The following is a 24,505-nucleotide window of genomic DNA, read 5'->3' as shown; positions in this document are numbered from 1 at the left end:
CGGACCTGATCAGGTCCGCCAGACCTCACTGAATGCGGAGAGCAATACGCTCTCCATATTCAGCATTGCACCAGCAGGGAGGTGTCAATCAACCCGATTGTACTTGATCGGGTTGATTTTCGGCGATGTCTGTCCGCCTGCTCAGAGCAGGCAGACAGGGTTATGGAGCATCGGTCTTTAGATTGCTGCTTTATAACTGCTGTTTCTGGTGAGCCTGCAGGCTCGCCAGAAACACGGGCCCTCGAGCTCCATTTGGAGCTTGATAAATGGGCCCCATTGAGTTCACTATTTGGCTACGCAAATATGGATTCCGAGTTTGCTTGTTCACTTGCTCTTGGACATCTCTGTCTCAACAAATTTATACGTGCCAGCGGTCTTGCCCACACTTGCTGGGATTTATGACATTTACAGCATCTACTGTGGGGCAAAAAAGTATTTAGTCAGCCACCAATTGTGCAAGTTCTCCCACTTCAGAAGGTATAGGTATACCTCAACTATGAGAGACAAAATGTGGAAACAAATCCAGACAATCACATTGTCTGATTTGGAAAGAATTTATTTGCATATTATGGTAGAAAATAAGTATTTGGTCAATATCAAAAGTTCATCTCAATACTTTGTTATATATTCTTTGTTGGCAATGACAGAGGTCAAACGTTTTCTGTAAGTCTTCACAAGGTTGTCACACACTGTTGCTGGTATGTTGGCCCATTCCTGCATGCAGATCTCCTCTAGGGCAGTGATGTTTTGGGCTGTTGCTGGGCAACACAGACTTTCAACTCCCTCCAAAGGTTTTCTATGGGGTTGAGATCTGGAGACTGGTTAGGCCACTCCAGGACCTTGAAATGCTTCCTACGAACCCACTCCTTCATTGCCCGGGTGGTGTGTTTGGGATCATTGTCATGCTGAAAGCCCCAGCCATGTTTTATCTTCAAAGCCCTTGCTGATGGAAGGAGGTTTGCACTCAAAATCTCACGATACATGGCCCCATTCATTCTTTCATGTACACGGATCAGTCGTCCTGTTCCCTTTGCAGAGAAACAGCCCAAACGCATGATGTTGCCACCCCCATGCTTTACAGTAGGTATGGTGTTCTTTGGTTGCAACTCAGCATTCTCTCTCCTCCAAACACAATGAGTTGTGTTTCTACCAAACAGTTCTACTTTGATTTCATCTGACCATATGACATTCTCCCAATCCGCTTCTGGATCATCCAAATGCTCTCTAGCATACTTCAGATGGGCCCGGACATGTACTGGCTTAAGCAGGGGGACACGTCTGGCACTGCAGGATCTGAGTCCCTGGTGACGTAGTGTGTTACTGATGGTAGCCTTTGTTACGTTGGTCCCAGCTCTCTGCAGGTCATTCACTAGTTCCCCCCGTATGGTTCTGGGATGTTTGCTCACCATTCTTGTGATCATTTTGACCCCACGGGGTGAGATCTTGCGTGGAGCCCCAGATCGAGGGAGATTATCAGTGGTCTTGTATGTCTTCCATTTTCTAATTATTGCTCCCACAGTTGATTTCTTCACACCAAGCTGCTTGCCTATTGCAGATTCAGTCTTCCCAGCCTGGTGCAGGTCTACAATTTTGTTTCTGGTGTCATTTGACAGCTCTTTGGTCTTCACCATAGTGGAGTTTGGAGTGTGACTGTTTGAGGTTGTGGACAGGTGTCTTTTATACTGATAACAAGTTCAAACAGGTGCCATTAATACAGGTATTGAGTGGAGGGCAGAGGAGCCTCTTAAAGAAGATACAGGTCTGTGAGAGCCAGAAATCTTGCTTGTTTGTAGGTGACCAAATACTTATTTTCCACCATAATATGCAAATAAATTATTTCCAAATCAGACAATGTGATTGTCTGGATTTGTTTCCACATTTTGTCTCTCATAGTTGAGGTATACCTATGATGAAAATTACAGGCCTCTCATCTTCTTAAGTGATAGAACTTGCACAATTGGTGGCTGACTAAATACTGTTTTGCCCCACTGTATGAAAGGTCTTCACGGGCACAGCACTAGCAGGCTTACGCATTTCGGATGAATATCCGTAGTCACAGCCTTGACTACGGATATTCATCCGAAACGTGTAAGCCTGCTAGTGCTGCGCCCGTGATGACCTTTCATACAATTGTTTGCTGTGTGCTTTTTAACTTTTATATCTAATAAAGGATTGGTTTTACTTCTTCATATTGGTGTCAGATTCCTCTTCTAAGTATCTATATATATATACACATACATACACATATTTAGACATATGTATATATATATATATATATATATGTGTGTGTATATATATATATACATACATACACATATTTAGACATATGTATATATATATATATATATATAAATATATAAATATATATACACATTGTCGCCCTTTCCATTCCACTACCTTCCCATATACCATGTACCCTTGAACCCTTATAACTTTTAAATTGTATTATTTATGTGAATAAATTATATCAGATAGTGTATATATGAGTGTAGCACTTTATTGCAATGTATTTATTTTTTGCTTGGTTGGTCCTATCTCTTTACGCTAGGTCTTCAGTCACGCTTACCTGACGAATGCATGTTTAGTTTATGCTTGTAAGGTTGCATTTACTTTCAATATGAGTGCAAGTTAGTGCGGTCGCGATATTTCAATATCGTGCGCACGGTAACGTTAGAGTGCCACTTGTAATCTAGCCCACAATGTGCCAAGTGGTTCTTTTTTCTTCCCAGAATGTTTCTACATTTCAAAGAAATAAAATTGTTGGTCATTTCTGGCCAACTCCTATATGTAATATTCCTTTGTGGAACAACCCTTTTATTTCCGACACATTCAAATTAAACAGGTGTGCCTTTTGCAGTTTCCTGGTATAAATGGGTGTTCTAGTTTATTTATATGTTTATGCCTAACTCTAGGAGATAAGCTTTATTTTAGCTCCAAAACACAAGTCATGTTGCTGTTATGCATGGAGTGAAAATACTTTGTAGGTATATTGCACCATCTAAGGGCAAAGTATAAATCACAAAACAATTTTTTTTTAAAAGGCTTAAAGGGACATGAAAGTCAAAATTAACTTTCATGATTCCGTTAGAGCATGCAAGTTTAGGATATTTTAAAACTTACTCTATTCTCATCTTTTCTTGCTTTTTCAGTATCCTTTGTTAAAACATATACCTAAATTTGGTCAGGCACAGCAATGCATTACTAGGAGCTAGCTGGCAATTAGTGGCTACACGCATATGCCTCTTGTTATTGGCTCATCAGATATGTTCATCTATGTACTAGGTATTAATGTATTTCTTATAAAGAGCTGTTTTTACCTATGTGTTTAATGCTAACACCTTTTCAGGAGTTAAACATATTCTTATACACAAGCAATAGTAGAATAATAACATGCTAACACAGATAATTTATTTCCTGCGCTTTTGTGTCCCTTTAATACTAATTTTTATTTGTGCACTTAGTTTGTTGACTTTTTACGTTTTCCTCAGTTAATTTGTAGTTCAATCTTCCACTCTAAGCAAACAAGCAGAATACATGTTGTTTTCGCACTAAATTTAGTTTAATGTGATGCTTTTAGGATAGAAGTATGTTTCCAATCAGTATAGGCAATATTTTCTGATCTACTCTGTATATGCAAATACATGTTTTCATGGCCTCTCTCTATCTCTGTTTTTTTTCTTTTTTAGTGGATAGAAAACAAATTACACACAAGGAAAATGTGATCACCACTACCCAGAAGACAATAGTGATTAGTCCCTTCTCTAACGGAATTGATGCCAAACCCCCAGCGACAACTGCTAAGTCTAAATACCGAGTTATTATTTCAAGGCCAGCCCCAGGGCTAACAACATTCCAAACAAATGGCCCAGATATTTGGTCTAACAAAACTGAACAGCAGCCAGCTGTTCAAGGTCAGATAAATACTCCATTAGTACTGGAATCAGCTGTGACTCAGAAGAGTGTTAATGGAAATCTAAATCAGGCTCCTCCCACTTTAGAAGAGACAAAACCTATAGAAATAGAAGTCACACCCTCTAAACCAAAGGAAATAACTATTTTCCATAGGCTTTTCAAGCCAGAAAAAAAAGTTGAGGTATCAGTTCAGTCTCAGGAACAAGATACTCCAGATGGTAGCATTGTAACTATCAAACCTGACATGTTTTCAGAATATGCATCAAGTATCCAAGGTCAAGAACATACTACAGTACTTCTGGAACAGGCTGTACCACAAGTGAGTGTTGGAGGTAATACAAGACAGGCTCCTCCCACTGTCCAAGGTCAGATAAATACTCCACTAGTAAAGGAATCAGTTGTGACTCAGAAGAGTGTTAATGGAAATCTAAATCAGGCTCCTCTCACTTTACCTATGGAAATAGAGGTCACACCCTCTAAACCCAAGGAAATAAATATTTTCCATAGGCTTTTTATGCCAGAAAAAAAAGTTGAGGTAACAGTACAGTCTCAGGAACAAGATACTCCAGATGGTGGCATTGAAACTATCAAACCTGACATGGTCTCAGAATATCCGTCACGTATCCAAGGTCAAGTAGACACTCCAGTACTTCTGAAACTGGCTATACCACAAGCGAGTGTTGGAGGAAATGCAAGACAGGCTCCTCCCACTGTTCAAGGTCAGATAAATACTCCACTAGAAATGGAATCAGTTGTGACTCAGAAGAGTGTTAATGGAAATCTAAATCAGGCTCCTCCCACTTTAGAAGTAACAAAACCTGTGGAAATAGAAGTCACACCCTCTAAACCCAAGGAAATAAGTATTTTCCATAGGCTTTTCATGCCAGAAAAAAAAGTTGAGGTAACAGTTCAGTCTCAGGGACAAGATACTCCAGATGGTGGCATTGTAACTATCAAACCTGACATGGTCTCAGAATATCCGTCAAGTATCCAAGGTCAAGAAGATACTCCAGTATTTCTGGAAGAGGCTGCACCACAAGCGTGTGTTGGTGGTAAGATAAGCCAGGCTCCTCTCACTGTTCAAGGTCAGATAAATACTCCACTAGTAATGGAATCAGTTGTGACTCAGAAGAGTGTTAATGGGAATCTAAATCAGGCTCCTCCCACTTTAGAAGTAACAAAACCTGTGGAAATAGAAGTCACACCCTCTAAACCCAAGGAAATAAGTATTTTCCATAGGCTTTTCATGCCAGAAAAAAAAGTTGAGGTAACAGTTCAGTCTCAGGAACAAGATACTCCAGATGGTGGCATTGTAACTATCAAACCTGACATGGTCTCTGAATATCCGTCAAGTATCCAAGGTCAAGAAGATACTCCAGTATTTCTGGAAGAGATTGTACCACAAGCAAGTGCTGGTGGTAATATAAGCCAGACTCCTTCCACTATAAATGAAAGTCCAACAGGCACTGAAGCCACACCATCTAAACCCAAGGAGATAAATATATTCAATAGGATATTTAAACCTGAAAAGAAAATCCAAATTGAGGTACCTCAGGAACCTCAAGAAGAAGAAAATCAGAATATGAGCATTAAAGTGGAACAGAATGCATCACTGCAGTGCAGTATCCCACAACCCCAGGTCAGTAATTATAACAGAAGTATTCTTAAGAGACATGGGGCATATTTAACAATGTGCAAGCAGACATGATACGAAGTAGTGTATCATGTCCGCTGCACATCGATAAATGCCGACAGCATACGCTTTCGGCATTTATCATTGCACCAGCAGTTCTTGTGAACTGCTGGCGCAATGCCGCCCTCTGCAGATTTGCGGCTGCTAGCAGGGGGTGTCAATCAACGCAATCAAATTTGATCGGTTTGATTTCTGTCCGCCGCCTCAGAGCAGGCGGACAAGTTATGGAACAGCGGTCTTTAGTTGTATTTTAAATTCTAAAGAGACTAAGGGGCCCATTTATAAAGCTCCAGATGGAGCTTGAGGGCCTTTGTTTCCGGCGAGCCTGCAGGCTCATCAGAAACACCAGTTATGAAGCAGCGGTCTAAAGATCGTTGCTCCATAACCTGTCCACCTGCTCTGAGCAGGCAGACAGACATCGCCGCAATTCAACCCGATCGAGTACGATCAGATTGATTGACACCCCCTGCTGGCAGCCGATTGGTTGTGAATCTGCAGGGGGAGGCGTTGCACCAGCAGCTCACAAGAGCTGCTGGTGCAATGCTGAATATGGAGAGCATATTGCTCTCCGCATTCAGCGAGGTCTGGCTGACCTGATCCGCACTGTCGGATCAGGTCCAACAGACCTTTGTTAAATAGGCCCCTAAACACTATAAAAAGATTAATGAAACCAAACACTATGTATAGCGTAGCTTCTCTTAGAGGCCAATTTAACAAATCTCTTGCGGACCTGATCCGACAGTGCGGATCAGGTCCGCAAGACCTTGCTGAATGCGGAGAGCAATACGCTCTCCGTATTCAGCATTGCATCAGCAGCTCACAAGAGCTGCTGGTGCAATGCCGCCCCCTGCAGACTCGCGGCCAATGGGCCACCAGCAGGGGGTTTCAATCAACCCAATCATACTCAATCGGGTTGAATTCCGGCTATTCCTGTCCGCCTGCTCAGAGCAGGCGGACAGGGTTATGGAGCAGCGGTCTTTGTGACCGCTGCTTCATAACTGTTGTTTCTGGCGAGTCTGAAGACTCGCCAGAAACATGGGCCATCAAGCTCCATTCGGAGCTTGATAGATAGGCCGCTTAGTGAGAGATATCCCCAAATTTCTCAAATATAAAATGCAAACAAAATAAGAGTGTGCTTAATGAAATCAGCAGCTATATATTATAAGTGTATAGGAAGTAAAAAGATGGGACAAAGAATGAACATATACTGTATATATATATATATATATATATAAACAAATTTATTTCTAATTACGAGTAAGGTAATGTTCTAAAATCGGAACAGAACATTGTTACAAAACAGTTACAAAGGGGCAGTATATATATGTAGGTATTTTATTGCTACAATCTTTTTATTGCTCCATGTCTTTTATCGCAACATATGTTCCAGTTTTTTAATATAAGATATCCTTTTTTTTACACAACAAAATTTGTGGTTTTGTGAACAGGGGTATTTTTATTGTGTATAAACCTTATTTTTTTATTCCACCAGAGGATTATGTATATGTACATTGATTTCATCTGAATAAGGAAATTAAGATGATATTTTAAAACATTACTATTATATATATATATATATATATATATATATATATATATATATATTTATATACTGTATGTGCATTCTTTGGCCTCTACTTATCAACGCGTCTACTTTACCTGCCTTCGCCGGCCCAATACGCCCACCTAAGCTCGCCTACCAGTACGGGGCGATGAGCAGCGGACTGTGATAGTTATCACTCATCCGATCTCGCTGCTCTTCGGCTTTTTTACAGCTTTATTGATAAGCTGTCACTAAGCACCCACACTAACTACACTGTTCTACCCCCTATACCGGCACCCCCGGAGTCCCCCGCAACTAAATAAAGTTAGTAACCCCTAAACCGCCGCTCCTAGACGCCGCCGCAACTCTTATAAATGTATTAACCCCTAAACCGTCGCTCCCGGACCCCGCCGCCACCTACATTATACCTAGTAACCCCTATCCTGCCCCCCCTATACCGCCGCCACCTATAATAAAGTTATTAACCCTTATCCTGCCAATCTCGTACCTCACCGCACCTAAATAAATAGTTTAACCCCTAAACTGCCGCTCCCGGACCCCGCTGCAACCTATATTAAACTTATTAACCCCTAATCTGCCCCCCCTACACCGTTGCCACCTATAATAAATTTATTAACCCCTATCCTGCCCCCCCTACACCGCCGCCACTGTAATAAAATTATTAACCCCTAAACCTAAGTCGAACACTAACCCTAACACCCCCTAACTTAAATATTAATTAAATACATCTAAATAAATTTAACTCTTATTATAACTAAATGAATCCTGTTTAAAACTAAATACTTACCTTTAAAATAAACCCTAATATAGCTACATTATAAATAATAATTATATTGTAGCTATCTTAGGATTTATTTTTATTTTACAGGCAACTTTCAATTTATTTTAACTAGGTACAATAGCTATTAAATAGTTATTAACTATTTAATAGCTACCTAGTTAAAATAAAGAGAAATTTACCTGTAAAATAAAAACTAACCTAAGTTACAATTACACCTAACACTACACTATACTTTAATAAATTATTCCTATTTAAAACTAAATACTTACCTGTAAAATAAACCCTAAGATAGCTACAATGTAATTAATAATTACATTGTAGCTATTGTAGGATTTATATTTATTTTACAGGTAACTTTGTATTTATTTTAGCTAGTTAGAATAGTTATTAAATAGTTATTAACTATTTAATAACTACCTAGCTAAAAGAAATACAAAATTACCTGTAAAATAAATCCTAACACTACACTATCATTAAATAAATTAAATACAAATACCTACAAATAAATACAAATAAATACACTAACTAAAGTACAAAAAATAAAAAAAGAACTAAGTTACAAAAAATAAAAAAATAATTTACAAACATTATAAAAATATTACAACAATTTTAAGCTAATTACACCTACTCTAAGCCCCCTAATAAAATAACAAAGCCCCCCAAAATAAAAAAATTCCCTACCCTATTCTACATTTAAAAGATACCAGCTCAATTACCTTACCAGCCCTTAAAAGGGCCTTTTGCGGGGCATGCCCCAAAGAAAAGAGCTCTTTTGCCTGTAAAATAAAAATACAACCCCCCCAACATTAAAACCCACCACCCACATACCCATAATATAACCCAAACCCCCCCTTAAATAAACCTAACACTAAGCCCCTGAAGATCTTCCTACCTTGAGACGTCTTCACACCTTGAGTCGAATTCTTCATCCAATCCGGGCGATGTGTTCATCCAAGAGTGGTGCTGAAGAGGTCCATCATCCGGATGAAGTCTTCATCCAAGCGGGGGCTGAAGAGGTCCAACATCCGGCTGAAGTCTTCATCCAAGCGGGGGCTGAAGAGGTCCATCATCCAGCTGAAGTCTTCATCCAAGCGGGGGCTGAAGAGGTCTTCCATCCGGCTGAAGTCTTCTATCAAGCGGCATCTTCAATCTTCTTTCTTCCGGCTCCATCTTCATCCCGCCAACGCGGAACATCCTTCCTCCACGACGAACTCCCGATGAATGAAGGTTCCTTTAAGGGACGTCATCCAAGATGGCGTCCCTCGAATTCCGATTGGCTGATAGGATTCTATCAACCAATCGGAATTAAGGTAGGAATAATCTGATTGGCTGATGGAATCAGCCAATCAGATTCAAGTTCAATCCGATTGGCTGATCCAATCAGCCAATCAGATTGAGCTCACATTCTATTGGCTGTTCTGATCAGCCAATAGAATGCAAGCTCAATCTGATTGGCTCATATATATATATATATATATGGAGGGGGCGGTTTGAAAACCAGGTACGCTGGGCCGGAAAAGTGCCGAGTGTACCTGATAGTTTTTTGATAACTAGCAAAAGTAGTCAGATTGTGCCGCACTTGTGTGCGGAACATCTGTAGTGACGTAAGAATCGATCTGTGTCGGACTGAGTCCGGCGGATCGAAGCTTACGTCACTAAATTCTACTTTTGCCGGTGTCTAGGGCTTGATAACTAAGGCGAATCAGCCTCGCCTCAAATACGCTGCGGAATTCCAGCGTATTTGAGGTAGACACGTTGATAACTAGAGGCCTATGTCCCATCTTTCTACTTCCAATACTCTTATAAGATATAGCTGCTGATTTCATTTAGCGCACTCTAATTTTGTCTGCATTATAAAAAGAGCGTCTTAAGGCATCTGAAAGTGTTTGTATTATTATATTTCAAATGATTTAACTTTGAAATTATGTGACCCTTCTCAGAGTCTGGATCAATTATTACATATTACATTCCTATGTTTTTTATTTACAAACTATGAGATACTGAAATAAGTGAACTCGTTATAGGGATAAAGTTTTGCTTATTTTTGCATAAAACTTTTTGGGAATGTTAAAAAAGTTTTTATCTTAAGAAAATTCATTGTTGTACCCTATGTATGGTTTCTAACTACTTTTTTCATTAGAAAGACTCTGGTGCCTATCTATCAAGTTCCGAATGGAGCTTGATGCCCCGTGTTTCTGGCAAGCCTGCAGGCGGACAGACATCGCCACAATTCAACCCGATCGAGTACGATCGGGTTGATTGACACCCCCTTGCTGGCGGCCGATTGGCCACGATTCTGCAGGGGGCGGCGTTGCAACAGCAGCTCTTGTGAGCTGCTGGTGCAATGCTGAATATGGAGAGCGTATTGCTCTCCGTATTCAGCGAGGTCTGGCGGACCTGATCCGCACTGTCGGATCAGGTCCACCAGACTTTGATAAATAGAGGCCCCAGTCACTAGTTTTAGAAAGTATCGATTCCTAGATTAAAGGGATACTTAACCAAAAAAAAATAATTCATGGCCCCTGATGCCCCTGTTTCCACGCGAGCCTTCAGGCTCGCGGAAACAGCAGTTATGAAGCAGCGGTCTTAAGACCGCTGCTCCTTAACTGGTCCGCCTGCTCTGAGGCTGCGGACATCAATCCGTCCGATCCTATACAATTGGGCTGATTGACACCCCTGCTAGTGGCTGCGAATCTGCAGGGGGCGGCATTGCACAAGCAGTTCACAAGAATACCAATAAAAAGAAGAAAATTTGATAACTGAAATAAATTTGAATTTATTTATTTTTATTCAATGCTTTCTCTGAATCATGAAAGAGAAAGTCTGTTTTTTTTTTTATCCCTTTAACATATTCAAGAGCAATCCTAGGTGAGCTCAGGAGCACACACATGTCTTAAGTCATCTAGCAGTAGTGTTTGCAACACTTTTGCTGCAGACTGCTATAGATGTGTACGCTCCTAAGCTCATATCAGACTACCTAGGTGTAGTCTTCAACAAAGGATACATAAAGGACAAAGCAAATCTGATGATTGAAGTAAATCGGAATGTTTTTTCAAATTGCATGCTCTGTCGGAATCATGAAAGTTTCATTCTGATTTCACTGTCCCTTTAAACATTGTTTTACTAGTTTTATATTTAAAGATAGGTTGGATATTTCTGTTTTTCTTGCCCCTGGAAAATTATTCGAAAGAGCATTAAAAAGAGGTAATTTTATTCTACAAATTAAAATAGATTGTATGATGCTAGAGAATAATAGAAAATAAGAAGAGAAAGTTCCGCCCTAAAATATAGCATTTATTTTCCACGTATTAAAAAAGGATTACATCCATATGGAGGGCAGTCAAAAGAGAAGGTTCTGTGTATCAGGATGGCTTACGCGTTTGGGCCTGAACCGAAAGAGAAAATAATGCCATATTGGACGATCTGTGGCTTATTTGCCAGTTCAGATATTAATTATCTCTTAATAGAATGCTTCAATTGATCACTATAGTTAACCTATATATGCAAATAAAAGTGTTGTCCTTATGGATAAAACAGCCTACATCAGGGAGGCAAAAAGACAATTAGAAGACACTAACACCTACATTGCATTGACAGGTAATCCAGTTATTAGATTTCAAAAAGAGCTTTATAACTTGTTGGATGACGGTGCACAATACGGTATTTTTGATATTGAAACACTCAAATTTCTAAACGTGGCTAATCCTATAACTCCAGTGTTTCACCATCTACCGAAAGTGCACAAGAGCCTGACAAATGTGAAGGGGCGTCCAATTGTCTCACGAATTGGCTCTTTATTAGAGCCACTTTCTGAGTGGTTGGATGCGATATTACAACCAATTGTCTTGACTTTACATAGCTATGTCAAAGATACCATACATGTTTTACAGCTCTTTGAAGATTTTACTTGGACTACAGACCATAGCTGGCTTACGATAGACGTGATATCATTATATTCCAGTATCCCTCCGCATTTGGGTGTTATGGCAATTAACTATTTTTTGGAGTTACATTACAATTTGGAGAGAAGTACAATCAAATACATATTTAGGGTTGTAACTTTCCTGCTGCAGCACAATTATTTCCTTTTTGAGGGTACTTACTACCTGCAGAGACAAGGCACGGCCATGGGGGCAAACTTTTCCCCCTCCTATGCCAACATATTTATGGGATGGCTTGAAAGGTGCTTTGTCTATGCAGGTAGTAATCCCTACAGGGGCCAAATCTGCCTATATAAGCGTTTCATTGATGACCTACTTATAGTATGGAAATCCAGTGATAAAGAGGCTGAAGATTTTGTGCAATACCTGAATGACAATGGTGTTAATTTCACCTTTGAATGGAACAAACAATCCATTTATTATTTGGATATCACTCTAGAGGGGAATGCTGCAGCGGGAAAAGTTGATACCCGACTATACAGGAAGCCCATTTCAGGCAACACGCTATTACATAGCAAGAGCGCACACCCTAGGCATGTGTTCCGTGGAATAGCGAAGGGACAGTGGTTAAGGACTAGACGCATCTGTAGTACAGATGCTGAATTTAGGAAAGAAAGCACACATATGGTTAACAGATTAGTTGAGAGAGGGTAACAGCCCAGCATAGTCAGCAATGTGGCTAAGGAAGTGGGGGATGTGGGGAGGCGGGACACTCTTACCCATAAGAGTTGATGATAACAGGACACTATTCATTACACAGTATTCATCTGAATATAATGACATTTGTAATATTATAAGGAAATATTTCCCCTTATTACATGGAGATAAGGCATTAAAAAGCACTGTGGAGAAAGGATTCAAATGTGTCTACTCGAGGGGTTTAACCCTAGGTAACATCTTATCCCCCTCCCTTTTACCACATAGAGATGGTTCAGCCACTTGGCTAGCTGTAAATGGCACATACAAATGTGGGGATGGTAGGTGTAAGGCCTGTGATTTTATAGTGGAGGGAAGAGACTTCTATTCATACGTCACTGACCAAACATTTGACACTAAAGGGTGTGTTAGATGCTCTACCCAGTACGTTGTGTACCTTATTGAATGTACTCAGCATCGCAGGCAATATGTGGGTATGACCACTAGAGATGTCCGCACAAGGATACAAGAACATCTGGGATACATTAAAAATGAGAAACCATGTTCCGCTTTGTTGAGACATTTCATTGAGGTACACGGGGGAGATGTTAGATCATTTAACTGGAGAGCAATAGAGTTAATCAAACGACCAACCAGAGAAGAAAATAAAGAGGAGCTTTTAGCCAGGCAAGAAGCCTTCTGGATTTTTAAACTCCAAACACAGGTGCCAGAAGGCTTTAACTCCGAGTTTGATCTGATTAACCATTGGCATTGACCCCCACAGTCAAACAGACATGTTTATCCGTCTGAATAAATATGATGGTGCTCATGAATGAGTTTTGATCCTGTCTGCGTATATATACACAGGGGGGGCTTGTGGTAGTGCCCTGCCTGTTCTCACGTCACCACACTGTTACCCTTTACATATTCCTTCCAGGCTGGGCTGATACCCTGGTTTCATATCTTTAACGGGTCTACACATATGTATGATTACATAGACTATTTCTCAAGGCCCTTCCTTTTATATATCTTAGTCTGTATTCCTATTCGCTGTCACTTAAACATATATGGCTAGTGTTTGGTATTGTTGGGTACTAACATATGGAAGTCAACAAATAACACATGCATTGTTTCTCTATGGTTTATATCAAGATGTATATTTATAGAGGCTCCCAATAGCCTTCAATATAGGTGGACATATAATCATGTATATTGCATAGAGCCTTATATATATATGTCAATGATATATCACACTTTCTGTTTTTGGACCCCAATGTTTTATTAAAGATATGTAGCCTTTTGGATTTCTGGGATGTTATGGCTTCTCAATGACACACTGTTCTTTTGCACACATGTTTTGTGTCTTTATTATTATTACAATACAAATATAAATGATTAAGTACCTGTATTGGTACATATAAGACAACATTATGTGTGCATCTTGACACTGGAGCTCTTCTAATGGAATCCATGACTCCATGTGTGTTATCCTAGTTAGGCTCATATTATATACATTCCTTTATATTGGAATGCACTGTTTTGTTTTAATATTGGGTTTCTAATTTCTGTCAGTGTATAGAAACCATTAATATCAAGCATGTGTCTTAGTGCCATCTTTTATAATGCTATGGTGATATCTATTTTCGCCACAATATTTAACTAGTCATATTTTCAAATTACATTAATTTAACATATATACAGCCATATTGTTGACACTAACTGTAGAGATTTCGTTATTTTGTTTGTCTTTTGTAACTTGTTGTCTACTAGACCTTTTTGCAATTATATATATATGTCTGTTCCTAAGATTCTTCTAAAAGCCAATTGATGCAAATACAGAGTGGAATAAATGTTCTTAACTTAATATATGAACAAAACAATTTTTTTGTTAGTAAGGGGTTAATATGTGTGAAGGGGATAGTATCCTCCCCCAGCATTGACCAATCACTGTGTTAGATAGCCTATTTAAAGTTGTTGCCTTGTTAATGCAAGCAGGTCTATGATTACGGCATTGCCGAAACTAATCAGACTACCTGCATTTTTTTACCCTGTGCTGAGATGTTTTTAAGCTGTGGATAATAAAGAATGGATTTTTTATGCATACTAAGAAACGTTTGCTACCTCATCTTTTGAACTTTATAGTTAACCTATGTAACCTATCCTATATCTTGAATTTTAGATAAAATACTGAGTATGAGCGACTAAATAAAATCTTTTTATCACTTATCATCTTTTTGCCACAAATCTATACACCTTGTTACTTACTGTGTCATAACCACTTTTAATGACATCATTAAGTAATAGAAATTGTGTTTAATGTTTAAAAAAAAATACTCAATTAAAGAAATTCAAAATAAAAAAAAAAAAAAAGTGATGGCATTACAGTAATTATACATCAAAAAGCTAGCAGATTCACTGCTTGTAAAAGAAAATGAAGCCCTTCAATAGCTCTTAAGCGGGTTGTAGCAGGTTAAAGGTTGGAGCAGGCATCAAAAAGCATTTAAATAAAAAAAGCAAATTAAAGATTGGTATTTAATATATTAAAGGGATATGAAACCAAAAAAATTATTTTGCCATTCAGACAGAGGGGCCGATTTAACAATGTAGCCGCACGTAGGATCATGTCCGCCACACATTGACAGCATACGCTGTCGGCATTTATCATTGCACAAGCATTTCTAGTGAAATGCTTGTGCAATGCTGCCCCCTGCACATTCTCGGCCAATCGGCCGCAAGCAGGTGGTGTCAATCAACCCGATCATATCCGATCGGGCTGATTGCTGTCCCCCACCTCAGAGGTGGCGGATGAGTTAAGGAGCAGCGGTCTTAAGACCGCTGCTTCTTAACTCCTGATTCCGGCGAGTCTGAAGGCTTGCGCAGAATTAGAAGCATTCGGGGGTTGATAAATCGGCCCCAGAGCATGCAATTTAAAAAAAAGTTTCCAATTTACTTCTATTCTAAAATTAGCTTTGTTCACATGGTATTTTTGTTGAAGAGATACCTAGGTAGCTGTTTAGAACACTACAGGGCAGGAAATAGTGCTGCCATCTAGTGCTCTTGCTAGTGTATAACATTCTTGCAAAACTGCTGCCATCTAGTGCTCCAGACACGTGCACATCCTTGAGCTTACATCCCTGCTTTTCAATAAAAGATACCAAGTGAACAAAGAAAATGTGATCAAAGAAGCAAATTAGAAATTTGTTTAAAATTACATGCTCTATCTGAATCATGAAATAAAAATCAGTTTGTTTATGTTTCTAATAATTTGTACATGCTACTGTGTAGATAACTCTGCACTAAACTAAATGTATTGAACCAGTAGATTAAAAAATCAGTATTATATACACTCTTGCAAAGATATAATCATTTTATCTTTACACCAGAAGAATTATCACAGAATATCCAAATTATTTCAGATTATTCTGTGATGATGATGATTACTTTAGAGTCACAAAACAGTAGTTCTACCCAAACATTGTTAATGTCACTTACATTTTGATAATTAGGAACCATGGGAAATAAATTGCTTGTTATCATTCAAAGGTCATAGGGGCCAATCATAATCCTTTAGAAAAACTCTTATAATGATTTTCTTAAGAAAGTCACCATTAAAGTCTATGGGGAGTTTTCTAGATAAATAATTTGATACGTTTTTTCTACAAGATTCTGTATCTTTCCCATAATTAGAAGCACGGAAAGAAAGAGCAATAATCAGTAAAGGAAAAGCAAAAAATATGAATATGCCTATATTATGTATATGAAATTTAGATGATAGTTTAAAAAAAAATTCCCCCTTTGGGCCAGATTATGAGTGGAGTGCAAAAATAGCAATATTTGCGCTCCACTGCACACGCAAATTTGGCCTGGTATTAGAAGTTAGGTGCAATGCTAATGCGACCTAACATTTGCATTACATGGAAACTTTGAGGTCTCACGGCATGAGAACCTAGTGCAGCGAAGGTGGTAAATTGCACAGCGATGGGCAGCAAATTTACATATATATGTATATGACTATATACATATATATTTATGTGTTAATATGTGTATGTACACATATTAACACATAAATATATATGTATATACGCATTTACATATATATTTACATATTTCCAATAGACCACAGTGTAAAGTCACTTTTCAGTGTCGTTTTTTTTTCTAACGCCCCACACCGACTCACTTTAACCCTTAAAAACTGCTTCTTGCAATTATTTAAAACTATATATATATATATATATATATATATATATATATATATATATATATATTATTATTATTATTATTATTAATAACTACATTACACTGTATTTTGCAGGCAATTTTGAAAATTATCCAGAGAGCTGATCTCTGGTTAATTGTCGGAGTGCTAATTGCTACCGCAAGCTCGAGGTAGCAATAACCAGCCCATTGTAATGGCTGATTATTTATCGCGCACCTGTAAATGGGCGTATTTGCCTGTTTACGGGTGTGCGGCGAGATAAATTAGTGCTCCACTTGTAATCTAGCCCTTAATGTGTTCCCAATGGTCCATTTTACCTACTTGAGTGTATTAAATTCAGGGCTCAAAATTTCAAGTCCTAAGCTAATATCCAGGCCAAAATGTTACTAGTCATTTATCCCAAAAATCACCTGTCCACATCATACTCACTAACCAATTTTGTTTTAATTTTAAACCATAACAAAATAATTCCTTTGAATACAGTTATTAAGCTGGCCATTTGGCACAGTGAATAAACAGCATTTACATAGTTGCCAACATTTAAAACATTGAAAAAAAATTTCCAGGGACACTTTGCAGCAGAGCAAGCAAGAGGATTACTGGAGTATTGACGGCCTACTGTTCAACTGTTCCGCCCACTCAGTTCTGCAATCAAAACACCCATTTGATAGTAATAGTATAATTTAGACTTATCCATAGTTTATTATACAGATTTCAGCACCAAGCTCTTACACCTACCCAGTCTCTGGACACATTCTGGGCATATGGTTATTTTTACAACACAACATCAAAATTAGACAGACAAATAATATGTGAACCCATTTAATAATAATAACAATATTCATTTAGGAATTAATTATATTTATCCCCTTAAGGACCACAGCAATTTTACATTTTCTGACCGTTTGGGACCAGGGCTATTTTTACATTTTTGCAGTGTTTGTGTTTAGCTGTAATTTTCCTCTTACTCAATTACTGTACCCACACATATTATAGACCTTTTTTCTCGCCATTAAATGGACTTTCTAAAGATACCATTATTTTCATCATATCTTTTAATTTACTGTAAAATTTATCAAATATGATGAACAAATTGAAAAAAACTGACTTTTTCTAACTTTGACCAAAATCTGTTACACATCTACAACCACCAAAAAACAACCAAAATAAATAGTTTCTAAATTTTGTCCTGAGTTTAGAAATACCCAATGTTTACATGTTCTTTGATTTTTTTGCAAGTTGTAGGGTAATAAATACAAGTAGCAATTTGCTATTTCCAAACCATTTTTTTTTTTTCAAAATTAGCGATAGTTACATTGGAACACTGATATCTGTCAGGAATCCCTGAATATCCCTTGACATGTATATATTTTAGAAGACAACCCAAAGTATTGATCTAGGCCTATTTTGGTATATTTCATACCACCATTTCACCGCCAAATGCAATCAAATAAAAAAAAATTGTTCACTTTCTCACAAACTTTTTCACAAACTTTAGGTTTCTCACTGAAATTATTTACAAACAGCTTGTGCAATTATGGCACAAATTGTTAAAATGCTTCTCTAGGATCCCCTTTGTTCAGAAATAGTAGACATATATGGCTTTGGCGTTGCTTCTTCGTAATAAGAGAGCCGCTAAATGCTGCTGTGCACCACACTTGAAATATGTCCAGCAGTTAAGGGGTTAATTAGGTAGCTTGTAGGGTTAATTTTAGCTTTAGTGTAGAGATCAGCCTCCCACCTGACACATCCCACCCCCTGATCCATCCCTGACCCCCCTCAAACAGCTCTCTTCCCTCCCCCACATCAAAATTGTCACTGCCCTCTTAACTACTGGCAGAAAGTCTGAAATAAGTCTGAAATAAAAATAATTTATTATTTTATTATTATTATTATTATCTATATATTCAGGCTGCAGTGATGTATCCCCCCTTAGCCCCCAACCTCCCTGATCCCCCCATACATCTCTCTAACCCTCCCCCCTCTACCTATTTGCCGCCATCTTGGGTACTGGCAGCTGTCTGCCAGTACCCAGTTTTCCCCCCAAAAAAGTTTATTTTTAATTATTTTTATTTCAGATAATTATTTTCTGTAGTGTAGCTGCCTTCCCTTCCACTCCCAGATCCCTTGTAAAACATCCAAGATCCCCCTCCTTCTGTATCCGTCATATACATTTATCTCTTAATAGTGCATATTTGGCTCGTGCACACACCACCACCCCCTCCCCGGACGCTACCACCGACTACCACGCTCACTTCAGATGAAATGGATCCGGAAGCAAACATTGATGGCCCGCCCACCCGCCTCCCTGCAGCTGCTCCCACCCACCAACGAATGTACCATCGATGGCTGATGCAGAGAGGGCCCTCTCTGCATCTGTGGGTAAAAAAGGGGATTGCAGTGATTCCTCAATATCGAGGCATCACTGCAATACCCTGGAAGTGGCTGGAAGCGATCATGATCGCTTCCAGTGCTTCAAACCCCAGAGGACGTGCCAGACATGTCCTTGGTCGTTAAGGGTAGTTTTTTTGAGGACGTACCTGGCACGTCCTCGGTCATTAAGGGGTTAAATAATACATTATATATCTATATGTGTGTGTATATATATATATATATATATATATATATATATATATACTGTATATATGTGTGTGTGTGTGTATATATATATATACTGTATATATATGTGTGTGTGTGTGTGTATATATATATACTGTATATATGTGTGTGTGTGTGTGTGTATATATATATACTGTATATATGTGTGTGTGTATGTGTGTGTGTGTATATATATATGCTGTATATATGTGTGTGTGTGTGTGAGTGTATATATATATATATATATATATATATATATACTGTATATATGTGTGTGTGTGTGTGTATATATATATATACTGTATATATGTGTGTGTGTGAGTGTATATATATATATATATATATATATATATATATACTGTATATATGTGTGTGTGTGTGTGTGTGTATATATATATACTGTATATATGTGTGTGTGTGAGTGTATATATATATATATATATATACTGTATATATGTGTGTGTGTGTGTGTGTGTGTGTATATATATATATATATATATATATATATATACTGTATATATGTGTGTGTGTGAGTGTATATATATATATATATATATATATATATACTGTATATATGTGTGTGTGTGTGTGTATATATATATACTGTATATATGTGTGTGTGTGAGTGTATATATATATATATATATATATATATATATATATATATATATATATATATACTGTATATATGTGTGTGTGTGTGTGTATATATATATACACACACACCAAATAATATTGGGCAAAAGAGGTAGCATTTTCAGGGACAAAAGAAATTCAGAGATATACAACAAAATCCAGGGACTGTTGGCAACTATGCATTTATCTCCCTCTCACATGATGTAAAGTTGTGTAAACCAGGACAGGTTCAATCTAAGGCAGCAGGGACATGAAACAAATCTGTTTAGTGTTTAATTTGCATTTTGTAAGTTTGCATGGGTAGTAACCAGGATTAATAACCATCGGTTGCCATTATCTTGATAAAATTGGAAAATCATTTGAAATAGCTTTTTTTTTGCCTGTGGAAACTGCCACCTATACTGATCTTGTCAAGACTGCAGTATTTGTTATAGGAAAGATTAGTAAACTAGAGGTAGTGGTAATGGGGGTAGTAGAAAAAGTCTCCCTCCAGTTACTTTGAATACAAAATACATATAAGCTTACCTGAATACTCTTTAAGGGAGTTATCTAATTAAAAAAATGAACTGTTCTATGGGTACAGAGCATTTCTTATTTCCCCACAATATTCCTTTGAATTGTTTTAAGCACATTTCCCCATATTTGCAACCTGACTAGGATGATATCTACTCGCCACAGTTCAATTTCTACTCGCCGATGGCTAGCAGGCAAATGGAAAAATTGAGCCCTTTTAAATTAATTGCAAACAGCTCTTTTACCTTTACTCTATTTAAACTCACATCTATACTGAAAATATGAATTTGTTTATATGCTCTGTAAAAAAAACTATGAAAACAGGAGATAACAGCATACATTAAACTCCCAGTGTGGGGAGGTAAATAGAGATAGATATTTGTATTTCAAATAGCTAGTTTTGCTCATTGAACTCCCCCAGCCTTAAAGGGGCATGGAACCCAAATTTTTTCTTTCATGATTCACACAGAGCATGCAAATTTTAAACAACTTTCCAATTTAATTCCATTATCAAATTTGTTTTATTCTCTTTGTATCCTTTGTTGAAAAGCAGCAGCAATGCATTACTGGGAGCTAATTGCTGATGTGTGGCTGCACGTATATGCCTCTTGTTATTGACTCACTTGATGTGATCAAATAGCTCCCAGTAGTGCACTGCTGCTCCTTCAACAGTGAAAATTACAAGAACAAAGCAAATTTGTATAACAGAACTAAATAGGAAAGCTGTTTACAACTGTATGCTCTAATCGAATCACAAAATAAAAAAAATGTGTTTCATATCCCTTTAATTAGCATTTCAATACCTAAGTATTAAACTCTCCATACAAAAAGAGGTAGCATGGCCAGGTCTTCTCTTTCTGTAGGGCCAGCTCATTTAAATTGGTATTGCCTTAAGAACAATAGAAGATGTTTTTTAATGAGCAAAAACATGTATTTCAAATAAAAAAATAAACATGAAGGGACAATTTCCTTCACATTTAATAATCTGCAGAAAGTATAACAAGTAATTTGGGGACACATTTAGGGGATTCTAATTTTTGGGAAGTTAATCTTACAATATAGTGTCCCTTTACATTAAAGTGACATAAACCCAAAACATGGGGGCTGGGGTCTTCATTTTATTGCTGGGGGCATCATTTTATTACGGGGGACTGGGCATAATTTTATTGCTGCGGGGGGGCTTCATTTTATTGCTGGGGGATTAATTTTATTGCAGGGGGCATCATTTTATTGCAGGGGAGATGGGGCATAATTTTATTGCTGGGGCATCATTTTTGTGCTGGGGCATCATTTTTGTGCTGGGGGCATACTTTTTTTGCAGGGGGCATATTCTTATTGCAGGGGGCATCATTTTATTACTGGGGGACTGGGCATCATTTTATTTCAGGTGGGCTTCATTTTATTGCTGGGGGCATTATTTATTGCAGTGGGGCTGGGGCATCATTTTATTGCAGGTGGGGCTGGGGTCTTCATTTTATTGCTGGGGGCATCATTTATTGCAGGGGGGCTGGGGGCATCATATTTTTGTTGGCATTATATTATTGCAGGGGCATCATTTTATTGCAGGGGAGTGGGGCATGGGCATAATTGTATTGCTGGGGGCATAATTTTTGCAGGGGGGTATCATTTTATTGCAGGGGGCATCATTTTATTATGGGGGACTGGGCATCATTTTATTGCTGCAGGGGGGCTTCATTTTATTGCTGGGGGCATATTGCAGTGGGGCTGGGGGCATCATTTATTGCAGTGGGGCTGTGGCTTAATTTTATTGCAGGGGGGCTGCGGCTTCATTTTATTGCAGGGGGCTGGGGCTTCATTTTATTGCTGGGGCATCATTTTTTGCTGGGGGCATCATTTTATTGCAGGGGAGCTGGGACATAATTGTATTGATGGGGGCATAATTTTTTTGCTGGGGGCTAGGGGTATAATTTTATTGCAGGGGGCATCATTTTATTACAGGGGAACTGGGCATCATCTTATTGCAAGGGGCTTCATTTTATTGCTGGGGGGCTTCATTTTATTTCTGGGGACATAATTTATTGCAGTGGAGCTGGGGGCATCATTTATTGCAGTGGAGCTGGGGGCATCATTTATTGCAGGGAGGCTGGGGGATTCATTTTATTGCAGGGGAGCTGGGGCATCATTTTATTGCAGTGGGGATGGGGCATCATTTTATTTTAGGGGGCTGGGGGCTTCATTTTATTGCTGGGGGCATCATTGCAGTGGGGCTGGGGCACCATTTTTGTGCAGGGGGGCATCATTTTTTTTGCAGGGAGGTTGGGGGCTGCAGGGGGACTGGGCTTTATTTTATTGCTGGGGGCTTCCTTTTATTGCAGGGGTCTGGGGCATCATTTTATTGCAGGGGGATTCATTTTATTGCTGGGGCATCATATTTTTGTTGGGGGCATCATTTTAATGCAGGGGGACTGGGCATCATTTTATTGCAGGGGGGCTTCATTTTATTGCTGGGGGCATCATTTATTACAGTGCGTCTGGGGGCATCATTTATTGCAGACTGTGGAGCTGTGGCATCATTTTATTGCAGTGGGGCTGGGGGCTTTATTTTATTGCAGGGGGGCTGGGGGCTTTATTTTATTGCTGGGGGCATCATTTATTACAGTGCGTCTGGGGGCATCATTTATTGCAGACTGTGGGGCTGTGGCATCATTTTATTGCAGTGGGGCTGGGGGCTTTATTTTATTGCAGGGGGGCTGGGGGCTTTATTTTATTTCTGGGGGGTTTATTTTATTGCTGGGGGCTTCATTTTATTGCTGGGGGCATGATTTATTTTATTGTGTGTGGGCTGTGTGTGTGGTGTATGGGCTGTGTGTGTGTACACCTGTGTATGTGTCTGAGTGTGTGGATGTATGTGTATATAAGTATCTCTGTGTGTATTATATCTGTGTGATTGTGTGGTACAGTGCATTGCCCCATTTCTTTTAAGTATTTTTTGTTCTGGGTAAAGTCCCCGCGTTGTCAATCTGCCTAGGGACCTGCATTTGCTAGGGCCGGCCCTGGCGTCTCTGTAATGTTCTTGTTATACTAAGAAAACACATAAAAATAAAGCCCAGACCCAGTTCAACTCAACTGTTCCTAATTGCCAGCATAATTCTTCATTATATATATAAACAGTTGTTCCAATAGTACAAATGGTATATTGTAATATATACAATGTTATAGTGCTCCCCATTAGTGGATTTATGTTTTTTTATATATATATATATATATAAAATGTTGTGCATTACCTTAATTAAATTAATTTTCTTCTAATTGTTTCTTTTTAAAAGCTGGGGGGCAGAGATTGGGTGGGGTTGGGGGCAGAGATTGGGCGGGGTTGGGGCAGGGATTGGGTGGGCTTGGGGGCGGGGAGAAAGGGGGCCCCATTTGTCATCCTGCCTTGGGCCCCCGCAATGGCTAGGGCCGGCCCTGCACGCTTGTTTCTGGAGCACTGCATGGCAGCAGTTTTGCGAGAATGTTATCCATTAGCAAGAGCACTAGATGGCAGCACTATTTCCTGCTATGTAGTGCTGCAGATGTGTACCTAGGTATCTCTTCAACAAAGAATATCATGGGAACGAGACTAATTTGATAAAAAAAGTAAATTGGAAACTTTTTAAATGGGTTTCATATCCCTTTAAGTCAAAGAGCTTTTATATATTTAAAGGAAAATATTTTTATATATTACATTTATTTCTGAAATTGGATTTCCTTCCAATGGCATGGAGAGTCCACAAATCCATTAAATTACTAGTGGGAATTCAACTCCTGGCCACCAGATGGAGGCAAAGAACACCCCAGCAAAGCTTCAAGTATCCTCCCATTACCCCCAATCCCCAGTCATTCTTTACCTTCGTAACATTGTAGGTGATGTGTGAAGAAGGTGTCTGAAGAAATCAAGTTGTCAATCCTTTAATGGGTACTTTGCCCTGCAAGCAAGGATTGGGGTTATGCTGTGTCCATGTAATTCTCTTTAGTAAGAGTAATGGTGGCTTTTAGCAGTTGGAAGACGGCAAGG

General features: G+C 38.7%; 1 protein-coding gene across 8 annotated transcripts in view; it reads left to right on the top strand.

The window, feature by feature from the left end:
* BCAS1 (brain enriched myelin associated protein 1) overlaps positions 1 to 24,505 on the top strand; it is a 268,834-nt gene that overhangs the window by 85,752 nt on the left and 158,577 nt on the right. For all 8 annotated transcript variants that reach the window (XM_053694190.1, XM_053694403.1, XM_053694261.1 and 5 more), the window contains exon 4: positions 3,687 to 5,551. In XM_053694190.1, coding sequence (XP_053550165.1) covers positions 3,687 to 5,551 — 1,865 coding nt within the window. The remainder of the gene's footprint in view (positions 1 to 3,686; positions 5,552 to 24,505) is intronic.

Source organism: Bombina bombina, chromosome 1, assembly GCF_027579735.1.
Source record: "Bombina bombina isolate aBomBom1 chromosome 1, aBomBom1.pri, whole genome shotgun sequence".
Lineage (NCBI taxonomy): Eukaryota > Metazoa > Chordata > Amphibia > Anura > Bombinatoridae > Bombina > Bombina bombina.
This window is presented reverse-complemented; position numbering and strand designations above follow the sequence as displayed.